Below are 27617 nucleotides of genomic sequence, written 5' to 3' on the forward strand. Positions count from 1 at the left end.
AGGCTCTTCCACACCCACATCCAAACACACACACACAGACAGGCTCTGACACACTGACACCCAAACACACAACCTAGGACAGGCTCTGACACACTGACAACTGAACACACACCAGGACAGGCTCTGCCACACCAACACCTATACACACACCCGAGGACAGGCTCTGCCACACTGATAACCAAAAACACACAAACAGCAGGACACAATCCACGTCACAGACGTCTGCATCAGGATGGATTTTTCACACTGCATTGTCGTTTATACCCCCCTTAGTGTTTTTGCCCCTGCTGCCCATATATATTAATATTAGCCCCAGTTGCCGATAGCAGGTATAGATCAACACATTAACACACAAACCAAGCTTTGCATGGATAGATCAACTGAAATTCACCTGTGATCTCAGCACTGAAGATATATATCAAATAAACAGAATCAGACATACAAATCCTGTATTTGCAGGTATACAGTAGTATATGAAACGTAGCATTGCAGGTATAGATCAAATAAATACATGGAAACAGCATTGCAGGTATTAATCAACTGAATAAGACACACACACACTGTATTTGCAGGTATACATAAATAATGTATGGAAATATATAGATATGGATCTACAGAATAACGCAAAAACCCAGCTTTGCAAGTAAAGATCAATTGGAATTCACATAAAAACACAGCATTAAAAGGTATATTTAAAACCCCCTAAATTACACGCATAGATCACAGGTTGCGCACCCCAAAGCCGGCCCTGCGGTCCACACAGCAATCACACTCCTATCATACCCAGGCAACCAGTAAATGCTGGTACCTAGGCATGATGGGACTGTGCTTGCTGTGATTGCTGTTAGCAATCACACTCCTATCATGCCAAGTCAGCCAGTACATGCTGGTACAGGATGGCTGTAAGTGATGTGCAGACCCCATACTGCTGGCAGCATCCATAGACAAGGGGGGCAGCTAGCTAGGTTTCAGCATGTACTGGCTGACTTGGCATGATAGGAGTTTGATTGCTAACAGCAATCAAAGTACCATCATGCCTAGGTTCCAGCATTTACACATCCAACCAGTAAATGCTGAAACCTAGGGATGATGGGACTGTGATTGCTGTTAGCAATCACACTCCTATCATGCCAAGTCAGCCAGTACATGCTGGTGCAGGATGGCTGTAAGTGATGTGCAGACCCCATACTGCTGGCAGCATCCATAGACAAGGGGGGCAGCTAGCTAGGTTTCAGCATGTACTGGCTGACTTGGCATGATAGGAGTGTGATTGCTAACAGCAATCAAAGTCCCATCATGCCTAGGTTCCAGCACTTACACATCCAACCAGTAAATGCTGAAACCTAGGCATGATGGGACTGTGATTGCTGTTAGCAATCACACTCCTATCATGCCAAGTCAGCCAGTACATGCTGGTACAGGATGGCTGTAAGTGATGTGCAGACCCCATACTGCTGGCAGCATCCATAGACAAGGGGGGGCAGCTAGCCAGGTTTCAGCATGTACTGGCTGACTTGGCATGATAGGAGTGTGATTGCTAACAGCAATCACAGTCCCATCATGCCTAGGTTCCAGCACTTACACATCCATGCTATCACACACACACTCATTTATTCATATAATCATTCATTCACAGATTCATTCCCTCAATCATACATTCTCATTTAAACTCCCTCCCCACCCCCCTACCTGCACTGCAGCTCCTTGATGCCGCTCACAGACTTCAGCAGAGGGCGCGGCCTCCCTCTGCGTTCTCTGGTAAAGCACAGAGGAAGCGGGACTGGAGCAGAGTCATGTGATGTCACGTGAACTCTGCTAGGTTCCGCTTCCTCTTTGCAGTACAGAAGACCCTCCCACAGGTAAGTAGCAGGGCTCGAGGTGCGGCCCGCGTAAGATCGGTTGCCTTGGCTGCCGATCTTACTCGGGCCGCACCTCTCTCTCCTCCGCGTTAAAAAAATAAATTAAAAAAAGAAAGAAAGACGGGATCCAAATTTAGCGGGGGGGCAAGGATTAACCTAGGGGGGGCAATTGCCCCCCCTTGCCCCCCTGTAGCGACGCCACTGTTGCTATTGATTGGCTTCTCTGATATCAATGGACATGTTTTCTGCACATGGGGGTGTAAACAGCTGGAGCTATTTGGAGGTAACATCTCATGAACAGAAAAAATAGCTGGGGTGGGGAAGAGAGCAACTGCATTTCCCATACAAAAATTTTAAGGGACCAGCAGCTATCCGTCCTTTAATGTTGCTAGGAGTGTTGCTCGGGTGGTTTCCACCTGCTGCACATATGTCTCTGGGTAGCACACAGATATGGCTCTCTAAAAAGGATTAGGAGCTGTGGTTGAACTACAATACTCATCAAACTTAGTCTGACAAGAAGAAAAAAGAATATTCAAATTACATTCACATTTCATTTAATCCAATACATTTTTACTAACGCAGACCTGAGATTTTGGATACATCTAAGATCGCTTGTCCTTAAGGATTACCATCATTGAAATCCTTTAGACAAGACAAAGCCATTGGTTTGTTACATATAAGACACATAAAAAGCACATACTTTTCTTTTAATATGAATAGGTAAATAAAACAGATGTTCATGGTTAGGAAGTAGTGTTTATTTTAAATCTGTTTGTCATATTAGAGATGCCATCTCTTGCGGTTCATTGGACTTTGTTGATTTCAGTTTCAAAACACTGATAGTTTTTCTCTTTAGAGCACAAACTCCTTTATGAACTATCAATAACTGCTAATGTATGTGAGTAAGGTACTTAGAAAAACAAGATTGTATTCTTTAAATACTTTTAATTTTAAACATGCCTTTTATTTACCCGGTATATACATATTATTTAGATTTTAGAACTGTAGATCAGTGTGATACACTCTACTAAAGAAGAGCATCAAGGGAAGTAAGAGGGACATTTAGATTTGGGTCCAAACTGCCCCTTATAAAGAGATGCTTAACACTACAATATAATTTTTAATGGTCAAAGGAAATCTCCATTTTAGAAGAACTTCCCCTGTTATAGGACATTTAATCCTAAAGCTGTCAGGTGCATTCAGCTATTTATTACATTCTTGGATTGTCAGTAAAGAATCAGGTATGTTGAATCAGGTATGTTGAAGCTCTGACTCATGAGGAACACTGACTGTAAACATAAATCTTGGCCATGAAAGCTGTCAAACTTTTATTTTGATGGATCAACATATAACTCAAGATAGGGAGAGATTTAATCGACGTTTGCTTAATCTAAAATTGAAAGGTCAAAACAGACTGGAAGGTTCTAGTGACTAGTAATAAACACTGACATGTGTTAATAAAGTTTCTGCTTGCTCCTTCTTGTAGTTATGAACAAGAAGAAGGATGATTTGTCAATGACAGGGCATCTCATGGTGGACTTCAGACATCATAATTCTGTTGGAATCTGTCAGAAGAAAATGGGAGATATAAGCAGTTCAACACCTGCACTGACATGCAACCTTTGTTTGTGAGGGATGGGTTTACATTACTTACATCAGATATGGGTAGAACCAGCAGAAGGATGGATTTAAAAGGTGGCAGGGTAGGCTGAATTAGTGGGACTAGTGACAAGTTGGATCAACCCTGTCTCAGAGTTCTTGCCCAATCCTGCACTGAGATGATGAGTGGTCAAGTTAGGTTTCTTCTAAGTTTAGCTACCCATACCAACCTCCACAATTTACAGTGGCCTTGATATGGTCAATATTTGCAAGGCTAAGCCTAAATACCTGTGCCCTCATTGGACCTAAAAAATAATTACAGCAGAAGACTGCTTAGTTACAAACTTGCTGTATGTAGCCGTTTCCATGAACATACATTAATACATTTACAGTGTAAACTGATTCAAACTCATTTTAGAATGGGCAATTGTACTTGAAAATCCAATATATAGATACTGTATATATATATATCTTAATTATGTTTATTCCCATGACCATACATTTGGCCGCATGTGTGCAATGGGCAGCACGTGCTGGCAGAACATTAAAATTTAAAATAGAATCTCAAAGCAGACAGAAAAGAACATGTCATCTGGTAAACTGCACTGCTAAAAGCAGGCACACAAACAATTTGATTACAGGTCAGTTGCTACAACAAAAAGATCGGGGAAAAAAAAAGAATGGCAATGTTTAATTAATTTAGTCTTCGCAAAACAAAGAAAGGGTCATTCGAGCATTGCCAGCCACAGCTGAGCATTAAGATTAACTGCATCAAAATGACACATCATTAAAATATAATTTATCTCTGCCAAAAGATAAGAAAGAATAGTTTATTAAGTGTGCGCAGGCGGCATATGTTCCCCATCAGCTTTGGTTATTACTGTGCAGTGATTTAAAAGCCGCAGATTGTACTTTTAGAATGATATTCACATGTAAATTATTGAATGGTATGTCAAGAAAAATGCTAAAACTGTCATCTATCACATGGTTATATATATATACATATGTGTGTGTGTGTGTGTGTGTGTGCACTGTATATAAATATATAAAGGGGTATGTAGGGATATATGTATTATGAACTTGTTTAAGTGGCATAAAAGTAACAGCAGGGCATTATGTGCCCCCATGGTATGTGACCCCATGGTATGTGACCCCCATGAGCCCTCATTTCTAGCTCCCCTGGACATACTGCTAGGCTGGCACTGTGGTGCGCGTTTCCTCAGGCCAAACACTCTGAGTCTGATCGCCGGGATAATAAGTTTGTTAGTGTGACAGTATGTGTGTGTTTGAAGTTAGTCTGTTAATGTATGTTACTATATGTATGTGTATGTTCATGTTAATGAGTAAGTATGTTACTGTGGGTGTGTAAGTATTATACTGTGTGTAGATATGCTACTGTGTGTGTGTATATATATATGCATGAATATAAAAGTGTGATGTTAGTGTGTCTGTGTCTATGGTGTTGTGTGTGTTACTGTATAACATTAGCATGAGTGTATTTGTGAGCATATGATGTTAGCATATATTTGTCTGTTACTGTATGGTGTTAGAGTGTGTAAGTGTGTGTGTGTGTGGTGTAAGCATAAATGTATGTGCGTTTGTATTTAGTGATGTGGCATGTGTGTGGGGGTATCAGTGTATGATGTTACAGTACATTTGTGTGTCAGAGTATGGTGTTGGATTGTCATGGGTAAGCCTAGGGTTAGTGGTGCCTGGAAGAGGGAGAGGAGGAGCAGGAGAAAGAATGGGTGTGTGTATGTAAGTGTATAGTGGTAGATTGTTAGTTATAGGTGGGCCCTGAAGAAATATTGCTTCAAGACCCCACTAACCCTAGGCTCTCCCCTGTTTTCATAAGGTGTGCTTATGGGAAGATCTTAAGGTGAAGTGATGGATGGAGCAATGGGGGGGGCAATGGGGTCAAAATTGGGCATGCAGATGGGAGGGGCATTGGGCCCAGTCTGTACTGGGCCTCAAGATTTCTGGTGGCCTCCCTGCCCCTAAGTTTCTTTCTACAAGCTATTTAAATATTATGTTGAGCTCATTAGGAATGTACAGACAATGTTAGCAGCTCAATCACTATAATTGTTCCAGGCATAGAATCCATGTAGTCATTGTTCTTTTTTTTCCTGGTTCTAATACTGAAATATTGAAAGGGTTTATGTAAATGTATTTTATTTAATCGGCTGTGTACTGCACAAAATATCTAGTTTGTTGCTTGTTCGGACTCGGGAGGCTTTTAGTGGGGGTTAGATTGACAGCTTTGCCACCGGCTAGTGATTCAACACCTGTGGTATTTGAAGCGCAGCTCCACTTATTCTCTGGCGTGACACCGTTTTGGATAGGTGAACTAGAAAGGATTACGCAGTCAAACAGAACTGTAGATAAGAAGCTCTTGGGCTTACTGAGTTTTTGTACTTTCCAACCTATTTTAAATTCTCATCTTTCTAAAATATTTAACTGTTTGAACACCAGGGAATAAACAAGCATTTAAAATGTCTCAAGCATTTTTAAGTGTCCCAAAGGAATGAAACTTTAAAGGCAGCAGCGAGAGGCTTACCATTTACTACTCATACCATTCTCACATATTTCATTTTCCATCCTTAGAATGCATGAAAAGTGGATAGGCTTTGCTTGTGTCTTGGAAACTATTCATTATTCAACTGGTTTATAAATGTGTTTCTACTTTGCACGTGGTATTAGTTCACAAGAAAAATAAGAATTTTTTCTCTGAATTGGTATGTATCAAAATAAAATATAGCAACCCAACTGGGGAAATGTGGGGCAATCGGTAGCACGGTGGCTCTGACGTTGCTCCATATTTTTTACTTCGCCCCATAATTTCCCTTCATAAATATGGCCAAAAGAATGATAAAAGGAATACCCTTGAAAATGTATTCATATGAAGAAACATTGTGATTGCATTGTGTGTTTTGCATTGTGCTTCACCAAATTCCCTTTGACGGTGGTTGATTCAGGGCTGTCTTTAAAACAGGGCAAAAGCTGCCCGTGTCCTGGGGGCATCTCAACAGCCCTTTTAATGCATGTACAGTATAATGACAGCTCGCATACTACAGGTTACCTGTGGCAGGTTCTTCCATGGGAGTGGGGGCAATTTGGGTACTAAAGTTGTCCAGGGCTCCATTACTATTAAAGACAGCCCTGAGTTGATTAGTTTATACTTCCTATAATTCTTTGACACAGCATCTTAATCAAGACTATGCATATCTAACATAACAAAGACAAAAGGCCATTTGACGAACTGACATAAGACTTTCAGTAGGCAAAGGGTATACTACAGAACATCAGAGTAAGACAAATGTTGGTCTTCAGGGATACTGTCATGACATGTCCCTTGTAATGGCACATTAGAATTGGGGTCTTACATGCCAAGTACAATGATAATGAGAGAATGCGGTAATCGTGAAGAGGTAGGCAAGCCAGGTATAGAGGGGCACAACTTGTCCGAGATCCCAGCTTGGAAAAGGACTCAGACCATCTTACTTGGGTCATGTGTTTCACCTTCTGAGGAGCTTCAACAGGCCAGGTGTTAACACCTACTTGAACTCTAAATGGCTCTTCTAGTAAGACACATGATTGCAGAAGAGAGGAATGAAGAATCACAGAACTGCATGGCCATGCAGCATTCGAAACAACCCTCATTCATTACTTATGGTAAAATTAAATGACTAACCTAAATGAAAATACTGTTATTGTTTTTGTAATCAGATTTTCATACATGGCACTCAGCAAGACAACCAGATCAACACACAAAGCCATTTAACTAAGCAAATGATAATTTGGCACATCCTTCATTCAATTTCAAGCACTCATATTTGATTTGAATCTTCAACTATTTTACATTACATTCAGAGTTTATGAAATCTGCAGTGGACATTGCTTGTTATAATTACTTAGAGGTAAAAAAAACTCATCTGGAAATTGAGATTCTGAACCTGGATCTTTGTGCAACATCGAAATTAAAAAATGTTTTTATTTATTAGCACACTATAAAATTAATTCACATTCATGGATAGATAAAAATAAACAAATCACATAAGGGTGATTCTGATCCTTATATATATATATATATATATATATATATATATATATTTATGTAGGAACTTTAATATATATATATATATATATTTATGTAGTCTCCATAAAGTTAATTTTAATCTTATCATTGATGTGATAATAACTTTCAGTGACTTTTATTAGGATTTCTTTACAAATATTGCAGAAAACGAACAGTTTTATAGACACTGAGCATGGAAACATCTGCATCGTAAGCAAACTTTCCAAGGACATTGTGACTTTATGCCGCCCCTACTGAGATACAGTCTACAGAGGCAGAAAGTAGTTATTATCAGACTGTATTGATTATGGTGCATTGTTACCATCAAAGGGACTAATTCGAACCCTCTAATGTTTAGTATACTCATAAACAACGCTTAGGGTGAGGATAATGACATGGAATCAATTTTTGCTGATGCTATCAGCTTAAAAAGTGATGTTAATACAGGGAAAACTGATGTTATCATATTAATGTGATGCACCGACAGCAAATAATGAAGCTATCAAATTAAATTGCAGTATTAAAATAAGTAAATCGGATACTGTAGAGATAAGCCAAGCAAATTTCTCAAGCCATCTAATAGCGTGTATTTACTAAAGGTAGAACTGCCAGGAGAGTTTGCAGGGAAGTTGTGTATTTAAGCCCTTGTCTATATATTATGAAGATCTAACCCAAGGGAGGTCCCACTGTAGCATGACTGGCCTTGTATGATGCACAGTTAAATCAATGCGATTGAAGTATACACTATGCAGGGCCAGTGCCTTTTTGGTAGAAAAAATTGCCAGAGTTGGCACTTCATAATGAGCAGTGAATCAACTCTTCTAGATACTCTCCCTTTGGTGGATGGACCTCAATGTGCGTGATTCCATCCAGCTTAGCGCCATAATGCTAAAGGTCCTTTAGATACAGATAGTAAAGCAATTATTATGGTTGAACTCACAGATGTGTTAAAGCACACAAAACCATTTGCAAGAGTATTTTTCCAGTCTATGATCCCCATCCCCCTTCCTGAAGCATCAGTATGGCAGCATTTCACTTTCCACCCTGCATCTGCCAGACAGGCCAACCTCACCATCTACACCACAACACCAGGTCTACTGTTCCTATGGTTACCCTCAGGTACTAAAATGATACAGATCCATCAATTTCAAAAACGACAGTATTGCATATGCACACAGTTTTTATTGAACTGACCGAAAGGAAAACTAAAAGTGGAAAAAAGGAGATTATCAATTTTCCTAGAATAAAATGACACAAGAACGACAAAGACATTGGCAGATTTGTAATATTTCTTTCCAAATAATCTCTGAATTTAGTTCCCAGAGTTGACAATATTTAAAACACAGAGGACCAAGATGATTGATGACAGTTTGATGGCATACACGGGATCTTTCTAACCCACAATATATCCGAACCATTGCAAAGAAAACATCGGGAGTTTCACTCCCCCATTAATAGCTACAGTTTAACACGAAATTATTTTTTTTACCCAAATTTCCTATTTCTGTATTTACAGCATTGACGACTTGTAATAAACATTAATTAGCAAACACGAAAGTCATTAGTAACCAACCACTTAATTAAAAAGGGATTTCCTTTTTTTCCTAATACTTCTTTAAGGAACCACTTCAGACGCCAACAGCGATCTTGCTAACATCACCATTTTATGGTAAGAACATGGTTCATGCTTTTTTTTTTATATAAATCCCTTTTTATACAACTATATGTCAGTTATCAGAATAGTAATAGAGGGATTTCCAAATGAAAACAAATGAAGCATGGGGCAGATGCAGAATCTGCCCAAATTGCTCTATGGCATGTAACATTAATGTGATAATTTAACGTCACTTTGAACACTGTGTTTCAGGCTGCTGATAAGAAGCTAAATGATAGCATTTGCCTGGAGGGCCCATGGGGTCTCTGATAACCCCCATCCCCACAGGAGGCTAACATATTCCATGTGACACTACACATCAGGGCTGGTGAGAAGCCTTTTACGGATTGTGTCGGTTTGAGCTACTGGTGTGGAAGGAGATATCTGCTTTATTACAGATGACATGGAAATCTCTGCTGACATTTGGGAAGGGGGTGTTAAACACACTGATTGATGATTTAGGTAGATTAGAGCAATATGGTAACTATTATTTAATGGCAAAGGCTCACATAGGGCACCAAGAGACAACCCTCTCCCCACCCACACCTATTTTACTGGAGACCGGCCTGTCAATCAAAAAAAGGACTGATGATGCAAACAGAACTGGTTAACCCACAAAAAAAGTAATTATTGAATGTGGAATTATGCTGGCACTAGTTGTTAAAAACATGGATATCCCTATTATTGATTGATTTATATACCACAATTATATTCGGCAGTGCTGTAAGATGAATAATAAATGCTGTATCACATACCAATTAGGACTTATAGAAATTAAAGGTAAGGAGAGCCCTCTTTATAAAGGTGATTTTTAAACAGGAATCAATGGTATTTCAATGAAATTCATCATTGAACCCTTCAAATGGCTAAAAAGGGAGATTATTGGTCGTGGTGTCTAGTTGGTAAGGGACAGGGATTTTATGAGACTATTTTACCTGTTTTTACCTATCGATCCCTGTTTTTCTAAGATATTTAGAAAAATAATGCATGTTATTTATAGTATTCACATTTTATGCTGCTTCCCTACCATATTGTAACCAACACTCTTCAACAGAAACACTTCCATTTCTTTTCATCACGCAAACGAGATCTACTGTCTGAATGTTAATGGCGTCCCTTGTCGTATAGTAGGACGTGACCAGCTGTACGACAGCTAATGACACATCACGGTGGAAATGACATAATATATTCTTTTGTTAAAGCTTACGTGCAAATTTACATAATGCTTAAACCAATAAAATGTTTAACAACCTACAAGTGCCTCTATCCAGGACTTTTCTGACTATTAAAATGATGTATTCTCACTAATTTCCCCGAGCACTGGATGTTACAAACACTTAAAGCAATTGAAAAGAGTAATGAAATGTTCCTGGTAGTAACAATAATGCCTTTTTTGTAACCAAAAAAAGAAGACGGAATTTAAAAGACGGCAGAGTTTGTTATTACACAATATTAGACTGGCACTCATAGGAATAGAAAGTACAATGTAATATCAATAGGTACTTTATATCTATATTATTTATTTATACAACACTAAGCTAACTTGCAATATGGGAGCCTTTACTTTTACGGAAAGGATTAAATCTGCCGTTCTAGATGCCTCGAGGAAAACACTTCACTAAAATAAGTATACTAAATGTGGATATTGTTCTTGGAACTTTAAAATCTGCTTTACAGCCCGCAAACTTACAATGTGTGAGTACAGGTTCTTTATTTTTCTGCTATATGCACATTCTGTATTTAAGTGGAATCGTCCTTGATTATTCAGCACAGTGAGTATCATTGTGGATGTCTACAGATAAGACTGAAGGACAGCTAAAGTAATATAGAAATATCGTCATATCTAGAGAAGGGACTATATAGCTTACAGACTGTATGAAGTGAACTTTGAGATAACATTTTTAGTTTTTGCACAGGGGATTTTTTTCTCCTTTTGTATTATTTTTATTTATTTTTTCTAAAATTTTTATTTTTTCCAGAGAAAAATTTGAATTAAAGTTTTACTGGTGTCCAAAATTGGTACAAAAATCCAGATGAAGCCACAAGGGGCCCCCTCAATGTAAAAAAAAAAATCCCCACAATGGGGATGTGGCATGACCTATCCTTCCCCTACAGACCCTAAAGTAAGACCCCTTTATTGCCACCACATCCGATCACCAGATGGACACCATTGCTTAGCCACTAAGGCCTAAAGAGTGACAAGAAATTATGTTAGTGGTATTGTTTTCTAACTCCCCTTAAATAGCGAGCAAGGAAGTGCCAATTGGTCCCATCCCCATGTTCCCATCTGCTCCGTTCTGGTATTCCCACAATATTCCCTCAGAATTTTCTGATTTTTAAATGTATATTCATCAAGTAGGGCTGTAGGCTCCATACACAACAAATTGTGTGTAGGTGGATTCGGGATAAATTGAAAGGATTAAATATTTTCCTGGGAATTTAATAAATGCTCATGTCTTCTCCTTTTTTACGTTAGAGTAATATTAATTCTGTCTGTCCATCCTCCCATGCCTCCTGGGGGTACTTTTATTAAAATACAGCAGGTTTGAGAATTTACTGTATTATGCTTTTAAAAGAGAAAAATGTGTCTAAAATGTGAAAGAACTAGAATAATCTCCTGAATTCCATGTCCTGAAGAAGAAAGATCGCTTAATAGGGAGGAATAATCATGTAGACCCTGATGCAAGAAAGGCTGCTCCTAAATTAAATCCAACATTTTACAGCTCAGTACCCCAAATGAATCCAGAGTAGGATAAGTGCAACATACAGTATATGTATTGAACATTTACCATATGGAAATATGATTGACCCTAACCTTTATACCAAAGATCTCTTAAACAGTTACGCTCAACGCAACTATAAGTAGTTTAATCCATTTAAAGCCGAAGACAGGTCCAGCTGAAAGAAGGTAAATAAGAGGCACTGCAAAAAGAAAATGGAAAAAGGATAAGGATCCCTTCTTCGAAGCTGAACATTGTTCGTTCTGTGCAGAAACAAGCATTCTCAAAGGTAAAAACCCATGGCATGCTATTGTGTGGTTAAGGTTAAAAAGAAATCAAGAATCAGTCTTGTTCCTTCAAGCACAGTTGGCCAAACTCTCACAGCAATTTCAAACCTGCTGTATTTCATCTTGTATTGGCGGGTAGGAACTATAAAATAATTAGTTAGCGGTAAGGTCTTGACTGAAAAAGGCAGAACACGTTAGCAGATCTGAGCCCAGGGAAATAGAGACGTAGCTTATAAAGCAGTAAAATGTAATAGGGGTTTCCTTGTGATCAGGAAGGGGAAAAAAGCTAAAATTGAGAACAATGGCAGCCCGCTCTTGATTTCAATGTTACCAAAATGATACCAAATTTTATTGATAATGAAAAAGGAGCTAATGTATACATAATCATAAGCATGAGAGCCAAATTAGGAGAAAATATTACATGTGAAGCAATGTCCCTGTGTTTAGTTGGAAACCAACTGTGGTTGGACTGTAAACTTTTCTGGCTGACGAAGAATGATGGGTATTGGCACCTGGAAACAACTACAAGAACGTGTGTCAGCAATTAAGTACGCATTTATTCATAGTATAACTTAAATAACATTTTCAACATAATTCAATGTTTCATCATTTCTAACCGACTGCTGTTTATTAATCAGAGCTCCCCGTTGTTAAAAAACCAATGAAGTCTTTAGCACGGATAGCATTGTCACCAGATGCTCAGTGTAAATAAATGTTTTATTTCTATCCTAACTATTAAGAACAGATGCATTGTAAACATTAGTTAACAAGAAAGTAAGATATTTTTTTCCTGTTCCAGTTACTATTGTAAAAAATAATATATTTTATCAGCTTAAAAGTAACCCGGGCTGAATTTATTTTTCATTCCAGACTAACAACCTGGTTTCTTCTAGGGAAAGCCCAGTGTAGCAAGTTCTACAGTTCCAGTTGCTCCTCAAAATGCAATCGGACCACAATCCACATATGCTGTCAATGATCTAGCAGAGATTACGTTTAACCATCACTGAAAAATGGGCCAAAATCAGAGGATTCAATGTGTCCCTGGACTGTCACTCTTTGGTACCCCAGTCTCACAGTCCATCTTTCTGATGTCCCTATTTCCTAGGAGCCCAAAGTCAGGATAATGTGAATATGTTTATTAATCTAATTCTTCTTAACAAGTTGTTTTCTCAATAGCTCAAAATATATCACGTTAAAAGCACTGGTAAAGTCATAGTGTTAACCCTAATATAAAAGTGTTTCACTTTAGCCATACAAACTATTGAAGTGTATGTAGAGAATTAAAGATAGATAGATAGATAGATAGATAGATAGTAAATGTGTATATTAAATCTAATCAATCATCTTGCCTACATCCACCCAGAGGTCATAACTCCTATGTATGTTAGACAGTGATCCTCTCGTTAACTGGATTTTATTACATTAAATGAGAAAATAAAGGTTAAAGGCACACTCCAGCTATGAAATTTCTGTAAGCTCCTCCTTGCAAATGCTTTAAAAAGGAGTTCTACATTTGACTCCTTTTCCACCCCACTCCTCAATTCATGTATTTGGCCGAACATATCTCCTGTTGCCCGTACCCAAGTGGATTACTGACCTCAGGGATATAATGAGACCTCCCATGCACGTTGATTTCAATGGGATTGCTTTCCAGCCACTGGCTGCTTTGAAGTGGTTAAAAAATGCAACTATAGAGGGACATTACAAAGCAGCACTAGAGCTGCGGCTTCTCCTAAAGGTAAGTGGTTTTGGGGTTAAAGGTGGCATTTTAAAGTACTTACAATATGCATTTTTGTTGGTAAGTCTGCATAGGACCCCGGAGTGAGTCGTGATTCAGATCTCTTTTTTTTTTTTTGCCTGAAAGATAATGTTCTTTCCACTTGACACAGGGAATGTAGACATTTAAATTATGGTTACAGGGATTCATCCTTTCGAGGAGAGTCATGACTTATGCATCCTACATAACAAGATCTTGTGTGATGACACATTGGCTCAAACCGAAATCAAAATATGTTAAATATGTACACAGCAAAAAAGTATCAGCTGCATGGAATATGAATAAAGGTGCAGGGCCGGTGCCATTAAAAATAATAGGGATAGTGTGCGAAGTGCCTCTGTAAGATATCTCTTTCCGATCCATGTGGATATCACTTTCCTTGATAAAAATCCCCCCGGAGAAACGTCTCAGACAGAAGATATACTGGCTGTCAAGCCCAAACAGCAAATTATGCAGTTTTTACTGTCTTTCACTGCATGCTGTGTGTTTGCCAGATATATTTTCTTTCTTGTTTACATTTTAAGAAGCCCTCTCCTTTACTTTGTATTGATGTTGTAGAGTTGAACAGGTCATCTAGTATTCTGGAGCTATCAAATGCTGAAACTAAGTAACTGAGAATGATTTAATGGAAGCTGAAACTTCCTTACTGATGAGACAGCATTCTTATCAGTTCCCGTTATTACTGGGTAAGGCTCCACACAATCAGCACACTCGGATCTGCGTGATTGCATGATATCTGATGAAATGGCTCCGTTCGGGAAACGTGTCCATAGCAGATCCGAGTCTTGCCCTTTGCTAGTGCAAACACTGCGGATTGAAGTGTCCTCCACATCCCCAAACAGTTTAAAGGAACTCTGATATTGCGAGTGAGTTCCTGCCAGCACTAATTTTCTCAAATGCAAATAGCATCTGCTGTTCTCTCAGAATGATAATACAGCCATGTGAATCGGATGGCTCATTTCGATACAGATGTAAGAGCTGTTAATGGTAATTGTGTTAGCAAATGGACTGCGACATAACTCTGTGCTTAACCTCTTCTATTCCCAAGCACAGATCTTTTCAGCTGAAGGCACCGATAATGTAGCGTTTGGGAGGTGGCCCGGTAAAAGGTCGGTTCATCGATTAAAACTGGTGTGTTTTTGCCACTTGTAGACGTTCTGTACTATTGGTTCCACCTAGGCATGTGTCTGCTAGTAGATATAATGCACAGAGTTGACTAGCAGTAGCAGGAATTGTAAACAAGGGCCATCACCTTTCAGGTTTACTTGTAGTGAGGACATTGCTATGCTCTGGGTACCAAAGGTTAAAAAAAGAGGTTTGCCCATTTTTTTCTTGATATAAAGGCTCAGACCTTAATCAGTCCTTGGTCTTGTCTTAGATGTATATGTTACGCATATCTCATACATGTTTAAATTCCCTCAGTGTATTAGTCTCCTCCACTTCTGATGGGATACTGTTTCATTTAAGTTTCATTTTCTGCATAAAGTAAACTTTCCTTACATTAGAACATCCGGCCCTGGTATAATTATGATGCTTATTATGTCTGTCTATATATGTATTTTTTTTTTTAATTAGGACTTTTAGAGGTTATATATATCAAAAATGATGTTATCACCATAACAACAAATGAAAGGTTCCTGCTGATTACAGAATTGCATTGGATGCTTCTCCGATTGGACTACTTATTCAAACTTTCTGCAATAATTACTTTTTGTTCATTCACTGTTTCCAGAGTCCAAAATAAAAAGTATTACCTTTTAACAACAGAAAGTGAGATAATTAACAATACTGCATCAGACACTGCAGATATGGGTTATACAATAATTGTTGGTGAATGCAAAAACGTACCTGGTATAATAGGACTCGACTCCCAGGCTCTCTCGAACATTTGCGACATATTGCTCTATAACTGAGTTATTGGAAATTTGGAAATTAATGCTTCCACATTCATTAAACTCGCTGACATTTTCCATTAATGTATCGCCTAAATAACATTCATGAAATTTTAATATTCCTGTAAAAGAAGAAAAATAGAAATAGAATTATTTGAGATATGTCATATTGTTTCCATGTGCTTTATAGTGCTGAGAAAAAAATAAATACCGTATTTGCTCGATTATAAGACGACCCCCCAAAATCTGAATATTAATCTAGGAAAAAAAGAAAAAGCCTGAATATAAGACGACCCTATAGGAAAAACGTTTTACCAGCAAATGTTAATTCATGTAAACTATGTGAACAATTGTTTGTTAATAAAAGCTATGATTGAGAAAAATATTTTGTTTTTATTTCCTTTTTTTACAACCTGCCCCACATCTGCCCCCAGACTTGCCACTCTGCCCCAGAAATGCCTTATACCCCATATATGCCACTGTGCCCCATGATATGCCTTTTAACCCTCTAAATGCCACTGTGCCCCATGATACACCTTTTAACCCTCTATATGCCACTGTGCCCCATGATATGCCTTTTGACCCCATATGTGCCACTCTGCCTCCAGAATTGCCTTATACCCCTATATGCCACTCTGGCACTTAGGGGGTTTAAAAGGCATATTATGGGGCAGAGTGGCATATAGGGAGGTATAAGGCATTTTTATGCCCCCCGTTTAACACTCCCTCCCTCCTCCAAACCTACCGGTGCTTCTGAGTCCCCAGTGCTTAGTCCGGGCAGCGTGTAGAGCTCTACGCGATTCGCGTAGACAACTTCCGCTTGAGCCGAAGTTGTCTACGTGAATCGCGTAGAGCTCTACACGCTGCGCGGACTAAACACGGGGACTCAGAAGCACCGGTAAGTTGGGAGGGGGGGCATAACACAGGAGGATTCAGGTCCCCTGCATCGCTGCGGGGGATCTGGATCTTAGTCTCATAGTCAGACCTATTTGAGGTCTGATTATAAGACAACCCCGATTATAAGACAAGGGGTATTTTTCAGAGCATTTGCTCTGGAAAAAACCTCGTCTTATAATCGAGCAAATACGGTACATCAAAATTATATACGGTATATATATATATATATATATATATATATACCTTATGTATTTCATAAATAGTTTGAGATTAAAATCATGGTGATTTGTTTTGGCCCATACAGATAATATTGTTATACTAATACAGTCAAGGTTAATGCTGAAAAAAGCCCATTTATCTTCATTTTTTTTCTTCAATTATGGTACACAGCCAGAACAGCTAGTACAAAAACATGGCAGCCAAGTAGGTATTACATGCACAATTTAACTTTGTGTACAAGCCAAAAAAAATTGGGGATGGGCGAAGAACTGGAGAACCTTGTAAACTAAAGGAAATATTGGGAAAAAAAATATGATAAGGAAGGGGAAAGACAAGTATGGAGGAGAAACTATGAATGATGTCAGTGTTTTTCCATGATGAGAATGGTGGATCTCTGCATGCTTAGGATAACACACTATTATGTAAACTGGAAACCGAAACCTACACAATGGTAAGGGACAGACAAGGTGAACTGGTGCCTTTCTGGAAATCTGACGGATATCCAGAAGTTGGGTTTAACAGCCTAAGGCTCTCATGGGAACTGACCGGACCAAGGGTGCTTACTAAAGAAGGGTAGCAATTACATTATTTATTAACATCTGTTATCTTACCTGAACCAGGAGCAAGAAGCCAACTGTAAAGATAACCTGCAGCTAATGAATAATAAAGCACCAGACCTCTTTGACTATTGATTGTCTCTAGAATTTGATCAATAGTCACTGGCGAGTAAGGATCTGATTCTTGCTGGCCAGTTTGACGTTCTACTAAGAGGTCGGCGAATGCCCTTGTTCTTCCTCTTTCCGCCACTGCTAAAGCTTCGTCATGATGACCTAAAATAAAAATACCAAAACATATGACAAAAGCCTCCAAACTATAGGAAGTATGCATAATACACAGCGTTCAAGTTGAAATTAAATCATACAGGCATACTGAAACTCTCTGATATTTTTTTGTTGATAAATAAGTCCAGAATGTAAAGAAGGGAAGAGAAAGACCGAACAGGGTTAACAGGTCACAGGAGAGGTTAGAAGACCTGTGATGAAAGACAGCTAATGCACAGGAAACAGATTTCAGGGCCTTGTAATGATGACCATGTACTGTTAAAAGAATTGCCACAGTGGCTCTGGGTCTTCTCACAAATGTCTCATACAGTGCTGATACAAATAAATGCCTAAGGATGAGCTGACCTCCATTTCTGTACACAGACCACATATATACCTGGTTCTCTTTACTAGCCTGTGGCTTCTTTAAAACATGTATGTGTGTGCAAAAATGTATGTATGTGTCAGCACGAATGTGTAAATGTGTGAGCTTAAATGTGTAAGAGTGTGTGAGCATGGATGTGTAATTGTGTGTGTCAGCATGGATGTATATATAGGTGTGGGTAAGCATGTATGTGTATGGATAAATGTGTGAGCATAGATGTGTATGTGTAAGTGTTTGTGAGCAGGTATATGTAAATGTTTGTTTATGAACATGAATACGTATTTGTAAGTGTGCGTGAGGATGAATGTGCATAGGTAAATGTGTGAGAATAGATGTGTATGTGTAAGTGTGTGTGAGCATGTATGTATAAATGTTTGTGTGTGATCATGGAGGTCTGTGAGCATGGATGTGTATGTGTGCCAAATATAGGATCCGCCCTGGATGCCAAATACTCTGGAAACATCCCTGTTCCCATTCTTTGGTATTCCAACTGTGAGACACCAAATTCTATTGTTATCAACTGCTCATGCAGTAGTAAATACAGTATTTTCTGCTTCTGTTACTGATGTTTTCTGCAAATGTTTAAGATCTTTCTCTAGCGATGCCAGCCCATCTAACCAGGATCTTACCTAGACTGATCAGCACGCGCTGCAGTGCCTGGTATGATGAGGTTTGCAGATCGAAGAGGGAAAGCTTATAATCAGTGCTGAGCTGGGCTTCATGTCTTATTGTTTCAAATAACGCTGAGGCTCTGTAAAGCTGAAACCAGATAAAAACATTTTGCTCATTTAGTTGAACAGCCAACATTCTCTGCTGGAATTTAAGCTTCCTGGAGGGACTACAGGTACTTTAGTACTTCTGTAACGCTTTGATTACAACAAAGACATGCTACAAAAACACCAGATATTATGCAATATTTACCATGAATGCTGTATGTAATATTATACTGCACATTTATTGATCACATTTCACTGATGTGACCTAAAAACAACTTTCCCACTGCAGAAGAAAACACTAGTTATGTATTATTATTATCATCAGACCTATCCCAACCCTTCAGTTTTTGTCTGAATCATAGCAGGTTCTGTTGGTGCTATATAGATAAATAAGAGACAACAGTACTCCAAGTATGATTATGCAGCTTTGAAGTATTTAACAAGAGTCATTTTTTCCCCCCTAAGAGATAATTAAGTTAGATATCAAGTGAATTTGAACTTACGACCTTGCACATTCAGCTCTTTTGTAGGAGAGCTAATGATACAATATACTGTATAGTATGCAGATGTGTGCCTTAATCTATTCACCAGCAGTAAAAAGACAATGCGTCGTGGGTGGAAGCTATTAAAGTACAGTATATATATATATATATATATATATATATATATATATATATATATATATACATATATATCACAAAGCTAGGGGGGCTATGTTGGGTACTTTGAGAAAAGGATACATAGATACCTGTTATAAATCAGGTGCATGTTCTTTTTGATTTGTCAATGTGTATTAATTTTAAGATAATTATGAAAAGACTCTATTTTTAATAATGCTTTTTGCAGAGCTAATCACTTATCAGGCTGGCCATATATCTAAGTATCATGGTTTTAAAGGGTGCTGTGGAAGGTACAATAGGCTTTGTGCTCATGTCAGATCGGCCCCTGCCTATTTATGCCTATACTATCCTTCAGTCTATAGTCTTCTTTGCTCCTAAGGGCTATCAGTATGTAAATTGTGCCCTGAACATTTTAGCTATAATTACCCTTTAATCAATTACACTTTGTTCGTGTTGGCTCCATTTGTACATAAAATATTTTAAAAAGAAAATATTGCATTTATTGATAATTTTTGAAGAACTGTAACATTTTTATTTTGTTCAACAATACAACATTATCAGTGTATTATTGAATGTCCATAAGGGTACAGAGTTCACAATGCAAATTAAGGGCTGTGACTTTAATTTAATTCAACTTTTAACATTGTACAGGAAAAAATAAACACATAGTGAAGAACAAAAACATACACCACTGTTTTGTTTGGAGATCAGATCCAATGTAATCACACAATATAGACATTTCAAAACGAACCTCACCTATTCAGTATTACAGGCATGCTTATTAAGATTCATTCTTAATGTTCATGATACAGAAAACAAAAGCATTTACGTAAACGTACATATTACTATGTGTATTTTAGTAACTTGGAATTTTTGTAACAACAATGATATTGCATCATACTATGTCCTTTAACAATATCATTGTTGTTACAAAAATTCCAAGTTACTAAAATACATATAGGGATTATATTCCTCTGATTACCATCTTTCAAATGCGTTTTAAGTGACATTTTTCTTCTACATTGTACAATAAACTACCCTGAACTCCTTTTTTTGAATCAGCAGTATCTGCTTTTTTACCATTGAGCGGCTAATCCTATGGTTCTATATCTTCAAAACCACATGGCTTGTAAAAATCTCTGCCTTATGTATCAACCATATGATAAATGATATCAGCACTAACCTGGTGTTGAGACTCTTCCAGGTTTCCACTAGCCCACAGCGAAAGTCCAAGGCGATGTCTAATTTTGGCCTCATCTTCTCTGCGAGCCAGCTGTTCTGCTAACCTCAAACCTTTGTAAAAGAAAATGTACAGACTATAGAGATTACAGTTTTTCTTTCCGAGCTCATGGATATTTTGCAGTTTAAATGGTTGAGAAACTAGTTTCACTTGTTTCATAAATTGTTCTTGTTCATATTTATGAGAAAGCCTTCAAGGTGTGTTTTAAAAATTTAACGTGTCCCATTGGAGGCCCCTTTGCTACATCTTAGGTGAAGGTCCAGTCTGATAGTGGCTATAAATTGTTCATTTATTTGACCAGTTCTCAGAAGTAGCTAGGCATACATCATATGCTCTAGAATATAACCTGCCTGGGTTCTTAGATTTTACTCCTGTCGTTAGATGATACACAACAAGTCTTTGATGATCCGCTCTCTAGCGGACACCAAAACTGAGGCTTTCCATAGAATATTTGTGCTTACCTTCCTGTAAGTACATTACTGCCTGAGAATAGTTTTGCAGAGCGTGGTGCGTCCTCCCTAGGCTACTGTAAGCTACAGTCTTTGCCACCAAGTCGTTCATTTCTGCTGCAATGCTGAGGTGTTGCTCTTGATAAACCACAGCTCGCTCAAAGTTACCAAGGGATTCATAAGTTAGACCAAGGTTTCCATACGCTCGAGCTTGACAAGATGGATTGTTGGTTTCTTCTGCTATCTGCAGGTCTAGTTGATGGTACTGTAATGCAGTATCGAATTCCCCCATCTGCTGATACACTGCACCCAGGCCGCATGCTGCATCACTTTCCAATATCTGGTCTTTCATTTCCCTGGCAATATTTAATTGCCGTTCGAGACAGGATATTGCTTGCTCATAATTTCCCAGCTGACTGTGCAAATTCCCCAGCTCCCCATATGCTTGGGCTTTGTTTGATGTCTCCCCAAGTTCATGAGCAACCACCAGTCTTTTCTCAAAGCATACAAGAGACTGCTGTAAATTCCCCATAGACCTAGAAGAAAATTTTAAAATAAAAATGGTGTTAGCATTTTTAAAAATATCAACAAAAAATATATCTAAGAAGCATATTGTATTATTCCCAGTAATTAAACCATTAACCCAGACCTATGTAGTTTCCAGTGTCTTAAGTACTGGATTGGTAACCTAAGGGTTAAAAGGATATCTAGACAAATAATGTTAAAATAGTGAAATAATAGTGAAATAAGTGAATAATCGAAAAAAGATTACAACGTTAGCCTTATGATGTCTATAGCAAACATATATATATATCTTGTGTACTACTTTGCTGGTAGAAATTGTGTCTGGATGATCTCAAGTGCTGTGAATTATTAAATCATTGTACCCATGTGAATAAAGTGTGAAAACACTGTTATGCCTGATAATACTGACGTATGCATGGTTGCAGGACATGTATTATTTCTCATGGCAACTCTAATGGATGCATATGCTCAATGTGCAATTTCCATACACCTATTACCCATCAGAATGCCTAAGGGTGGAATATTGCTTCCTAAATAATGGCACCTAAATAATGAAAATTGTTCTTCTTCAGCCACATAGACATATTTTCAAATAAATATAACTTGGCCCTTTTAGCAGGAGGGTTACTGCCAGTGGCTTTTTTTTCTGCTCATTTTTTATGTCTGTCTTCTGTGACCATTTCTAGGGTTCTAAGGTTCTGCACTGTAGCCATCTAACAGTGAGTGTTCTGGAAATGACTGGCAAGTGGGCAATGTGTCCTGTGAACTAAATGAAGTGTTGGGATGCTTTATCACTTGAAACATTCCACAAGTTGTGGTGTCTGCTCTCTCCACAGGCGGGACTGCCCCCCACAAAATAAAGGAAGTGCAAGGTCTGTTCATACAGAACTCGGTTTCGCTGCTTTTATGCTTCTATCTACTGCCACGTTTAGAAGAAAGAAAGGCAGAGGGAGAAAGGACACAGATGGGGAGAAGACAGTAAGAAATAGTAAAAGATAGATAGTGAGAAAGGGGAGGGATAGAGAATTAAGGAGAGAAATAAAGAGAAAAAAACATAATGATAAGAAGCGATAAGTAGAAACGGGAGAGATAGTAAGACAGATGAGAGATAGGAAGAATGGAAGATAATGAGAAACAAAAGGGATTCAGAGAAAGATAATGAGGAAGATAAGAGATGGGGAGAAAGGGCAGAGATAAGGAATAAGGGGGGGAGATGGGGACAAAGGAATAGATAAAGAGAAAGAAGACAGTTAGAGATAAAGAGTATTGAGAGATTGAGAATGAAGCATGGCAAAGAGAAAGGTGAGAGATGAGCAACAAGGAGAAAAGAGTGAGATAAGAAGTAAGGGGAGTGATAGTGAGAATGGATAATAAGAAGAGGAGAGGTAAAGAGAAAAGAGAGAGATAATGAGAATGTGAGGAGTCAAAAAGAAAGGGGAGAGGTAAAAAGAGAACAGGAGATTTGGTGAGAAAAGGGAGCAATAAAGAGAAAGCGGAGAGATAAAGAAAAAAAGGAGGAGAAAGAGAATAAATAATGAGAGAGGGGGATAAGAGCGAGAGGGATGAAAGAGACAGGGAAGACATAACAAGAAAGGGGAGAGGTAGGGAGAAAAAGGAGAGACAAAGAGAAACGGAAGAGATGAGATAAAAAGAAAGGAGAGATAATGTGATGAGGTGATCAAAGAGAAGGGGGAGATAAAAGGAAGAGATAAAAAGAATGAGGGGAAGAGATAAAGAGATAGAAGAGGGATACAGAGAAAAAGGAGAAATACGGTAAAAAGAAATAGTAGAGATAAAGAAAAAGATGGGACCAAAGAGAATGGGAAGAGATAATAAAGAATAGGGAGAAATAAAAAAGGGGGAGAGGTAGAGAGAAAAATTATGTTTGTGTGTAAGGGCCAGCATGAAGGTGCGTGTATGTATGTATGAGTGTATAGGCAGACATGTGTGAGTGTATGGGCAGACATTTGTATAGGGCAGTGTACATGTGTTTGTTTTGACAGTCTATTCATTACTATTACTGTTTTTGCCTAAAAAGGAATAGAATGATTCACTCTAAGACGTTTTAACCCGGGGGGCTATTTAGTATTGTTTTACATTAAAAAAAATAATGAGAGTCCAGCAACTGTGAAAATGTACGCCATGGACCACGTACGTGCCTATCCCTAACAAGAAACAAAATAATATTTGTCAACATCATATTGGCAAACAATATTCTCTCTCACCTGTGTCCATTCCCAAGTCCCCTGTATGCCTTGGATTGGTCTTGCAAACGATTTAAACTCTGGGCTACCGATAAATACTGTTCATAGTATTTTATTGCTTCTTCATAATCTCCAAGTGAGTCATAACAGTCACCCAAATTTCCATAGGCACGACCTCTGTCCAATATCGATTCATTTCCATTCAGCTGTTGTAACATTGCTAATTGTTGTTCAAAGTAGCCAATAGCTTCCTCCATTACATTCATGTTCATCTTGGTGATCCCCATGTTACCATAGACCTGAGCTTCTATGCCAGGGTCTTTCAGCTTTTGTCCTAGTTCAAGTTGTTCCTCGTAGCACTTAAAGGCCATGGTGTACTTCTCAAGAGACATATATACTGCTGCCAGATGACCATGAGCCCTACATTCTCCTGATAGATCATTTAATTCTTGGAACACTTCCAGCTCTTGTGTGTGATATCCTAAAGCCTTGTCATATTTTTGGATCATTCTGTAAGCACTACCTAAGGCCGCATAAGCACTGGCTTCTAGCCGCCGGTCTTTGACTTGATGGGCTAAACTCAACTGCTGCTCGTAAAACTTTATTGCACCATTCACATCTTTCTTTGAAACAAAAATATCCCCAAGGTTCCCAAGTGCACGGAACTTTGCTTGAGAATTATTCAAGGACTGTGCCAAAGACAAAAGGTATTTCTGACATTCCTCAGCTTTGTTATAGTTCATTAACGCCTTAAATGCAAGGCCTAAGTTGCAGTAAGCCTTGGCTTGGCTTAGCTTGTCGTGTAGATCCTTTGCCAATGCCAGATCCTGCTCATAGTATTTTACAGCTTCTTGGTAATTTCCAAGGCAGTAATGGGCATAACCGAGATTATGACATACCTTGCCTTCTCCTTCCATATCTTGTAGGTCAGGGGATATTCTTAAGTATTGTTCATAGAAAGGTACGGCTTGTGTATATTCTGCTCTAGAGCAGTGAAAATTTCCAAGGTTGCTAAGTGCTCGAGCCTCACTCTGAATATCCCGCAGCTCCCGAGCAATGTTCAGGTGATTCTGATAGTGCTGCAAAGCTCTGTCATGAGCACCCAGGGCTTGGTAGGCAACAGCTAAATTCCCATGCGTAGATGCTTGAGAAGCTCTATCGTTGACCTCCATTGAAATCTGAAGCTCTTGCCTATGGTACTTGACCGCTTGGTCATACATTCCAAGGGCATTGTACGCGTTTCCCATGTTTCCATAAGCCCTACCCTGGGCTGCGTAATCATTCAGTTCTTGAGCGATGGAAAGGTGAGTTTTATGTAGTTTCAGTGCAGTATCAAATTCCCCTTTCATCTGATGAATTATTCCTGGAAAGAAAGTAGCAAAACATCTATATTAGCTTAGCATATTTAATTGCAATAGAAATCATTCATGACATTGTTTTTATATACAAAAAATGTGCAAATGATTCTTTTATGCCTCCCTAGAAACATACTCTGAAAGGACCATTTGTCTTACTCTGGCCTGTTTCTTCTAGATACTGAGCTTTCATTTCCACCTAATGATAGATCACATGCACAATATCTGTCAATGGGCAGATCATTTATCTGTGTTCTTCTTCAAAGGAAACACATGTAGGTATAGTATTATTAAAGCATGTAACAATGTTAACTTAAAATTATCAAACTCAAGATGTAAAATTAACATTATTGTATTTAGGTATTGCAATAAAAATGTTTTCTTGTTTTCCCGCAGTTGATTCACAAATTTAAATGGAATCATTAAAAGATTGCTTGGACATTGCCCAATTCCTGGCGTGCATTAGCAAACTTTTTTTGGAACACTGAGATCTTGTACTTTTTCAGATAATTTGATCTCTAGTTTGTGATTCTAGACCACAAAAAAGACAAGGACGATGGCTTTTATTATGCTGAGGTCTCATTAAAGTCTCGTCTAGTTGTACATTTCCAGGACAATAGATTAGATTCCAGGCTACATGCATGGGTTTTATATTTGAATTATTACGTAAAAAACATCACTACTGTCTTTATTAAAGTATCTGAAGTGTCATACACCACCAGGTCTTACGAGTATGTCAATGAATTGAAAGAATGACAAATTAGGGGTTAAAGAAATTGAACTCCCTTTTGATAGAAGTAACTCCCCAAAAGCCACAAGGGACTCATTTCATTTAAAATAAATTAAAACCACTTGCATAAGGATAAATAGGGATACTAATTACAAGATGTAAATTAACCTGCAACCAGACTCAGCACAGATTAATGAATATTCACTTGATAACATACATGGTTATTTTGGTTATCAAAATGAGTTCACCATAGCTTCCTTCTGTACAGAAACAATTAATTCCTTATTAGTTAGATATTAGAAAGAAATAAGAAAGTGATAGAAATAATGATGCACAAAATGAAAATAATGTTATTAACAATGGCAAATGCTTTTTGTTACTATGTTTTTTTTATAATAGTAATGATTTCTTTTAATGTATATTAATCTGCCAAAACCACAGGAATATAAAGGTTTGTGGTTGAATACACATCATCAATAGTAAAAGAAAAATGCAGATCAGTCACAGAGGGGCCACTGATGTATTTTGGTTGACTAGTTCTGACAAATTGACATAAAGCATATAAGTAGAATCGTATTGCTAGATAATACAGTCAGTAACTAAAAAAATAATTGTGTACAATGTCCTGTTCGTGTCTACTGATTATGATTTGTAGGCTCCGTTTTCTCTTCATCTAGAGGAAAATATATTAAAAACAGAACAATGATCTTATAATATGACCTACTCCAGTAAATGGTAATGAAACATCTCTGAATCAATAACCTTCAGACAAAAAGAACTGCTTTAAATATTACCTAATAACCTTTTGTTTCCAAGAAGAGATTCAATATTGTCTCCCATAATAACTCACCCTGTAGCAAAATTCACACTTTTCCTGCAAAAAGTGCAACATCGGCGCAATATTGCTATAATAGCTGATAAATTCTGCATCCTAAAGCTAAAGAGGTTGGTATACTGATCACTCTGCTATCATTATGTAAATTCTAATTCCTTATTTCATAGGTATTCAAATTAAGCATTTAAGCAATAGCTTCCTTTAAGATGCTATTTTATGGTAAGAGAGAAACATGGATTTTACACTCAACAATCACATAATCATCTACATGAGATGATGTAGCTTTCTCTTGGAGAGGCAACTGAAGAGAAGGGTGATAGATTTCCAGACAAATACAAAAATGACTCCTGTAGACCACAGAGTCAAGAATTACAGAATGTTTACCCATCTAGAAGCTAGAAGCTATTTATTCGACATATTTTGTTAGATGCTGACTAGTCGCTGAGGTGTGTGTTCTTCATTCATTTTTTATGATTTCAAACTAAGTGTCTTGCAAGGTTGCTACTTTATAATTCATGCATGTAGGTTTCAAAAAGGGTATTTAAACATATATGGGATAGGCATATGGATCTCCTGAATATGAGAGGACCAAGGACCAAAACATGTTTGAAGGTTCTTATCAGCAGTCAAATTCTATGTGTCTATGCACAAGGTTTTATAGTATATTATTGGAGCAGCTTGAAAGAACGCTGGAATAAATCTCACTGGTATAATCAAGTTCATTGTAGTAGAATATAAGTAATCTGTAGCTTGTATGA

The 27617-nt window shown here is 38.0% G+C and overlaps 1 protein-coding gene across 1 annotated transcript in view; it reads right to left on the reverse strand.

The window, feature by feature from the left end:
* LOC149290243 (tetratricopeptide repeat protein 28-like) overlaps positions 1–27617 on the reverse strand; it is a 239640-nt gene that overhangs the window by 56352 nt on the left and 155671 nt on the right. Inside the window, exons 7-12 of the mRNA XM_089489458.1 lie at positions 23961–25302; positions 21223–21746; positions 20705–20814; positions 18815–18944; positions 17591–17809; positions 15820–15985 (exon numbers count right to left, since the gene is read on the reverse strand). Coding sequence (XP_089345584.1) covers positions 15820–15985; positions 17591–17809; positions 18815–18944; positions 20705–20814; positions 21223–21746; positions 23961–25302 — 2491 coding nt within the window. The remainder of the gene's footprint in view (positions 1–15819; positions 15986–17590; positions 17810–18814; positions 18945–20704; positions 20815–21222; positions 21747–23960; positions 25303–27617) is intronic.

The sequence above is a fragment of the Sceloporus occidentalis genome, unplaced genomic scaffold (assembly GCF_023333645.1).
Source record: "Sceloporus occidentalis isolate IW3139 unplaced genomic scaffold, rSceOcc1.0.p SCAF_40, whole genome shotgun sequence".
In the NCBI taxonomy this organism is placed as follows: Eukaryota; Metazoa; Chordata; class Lepidosauria; order Squamata; family Phrynosomatidae; genus Sceloporus; species Sceloporus occidentalis.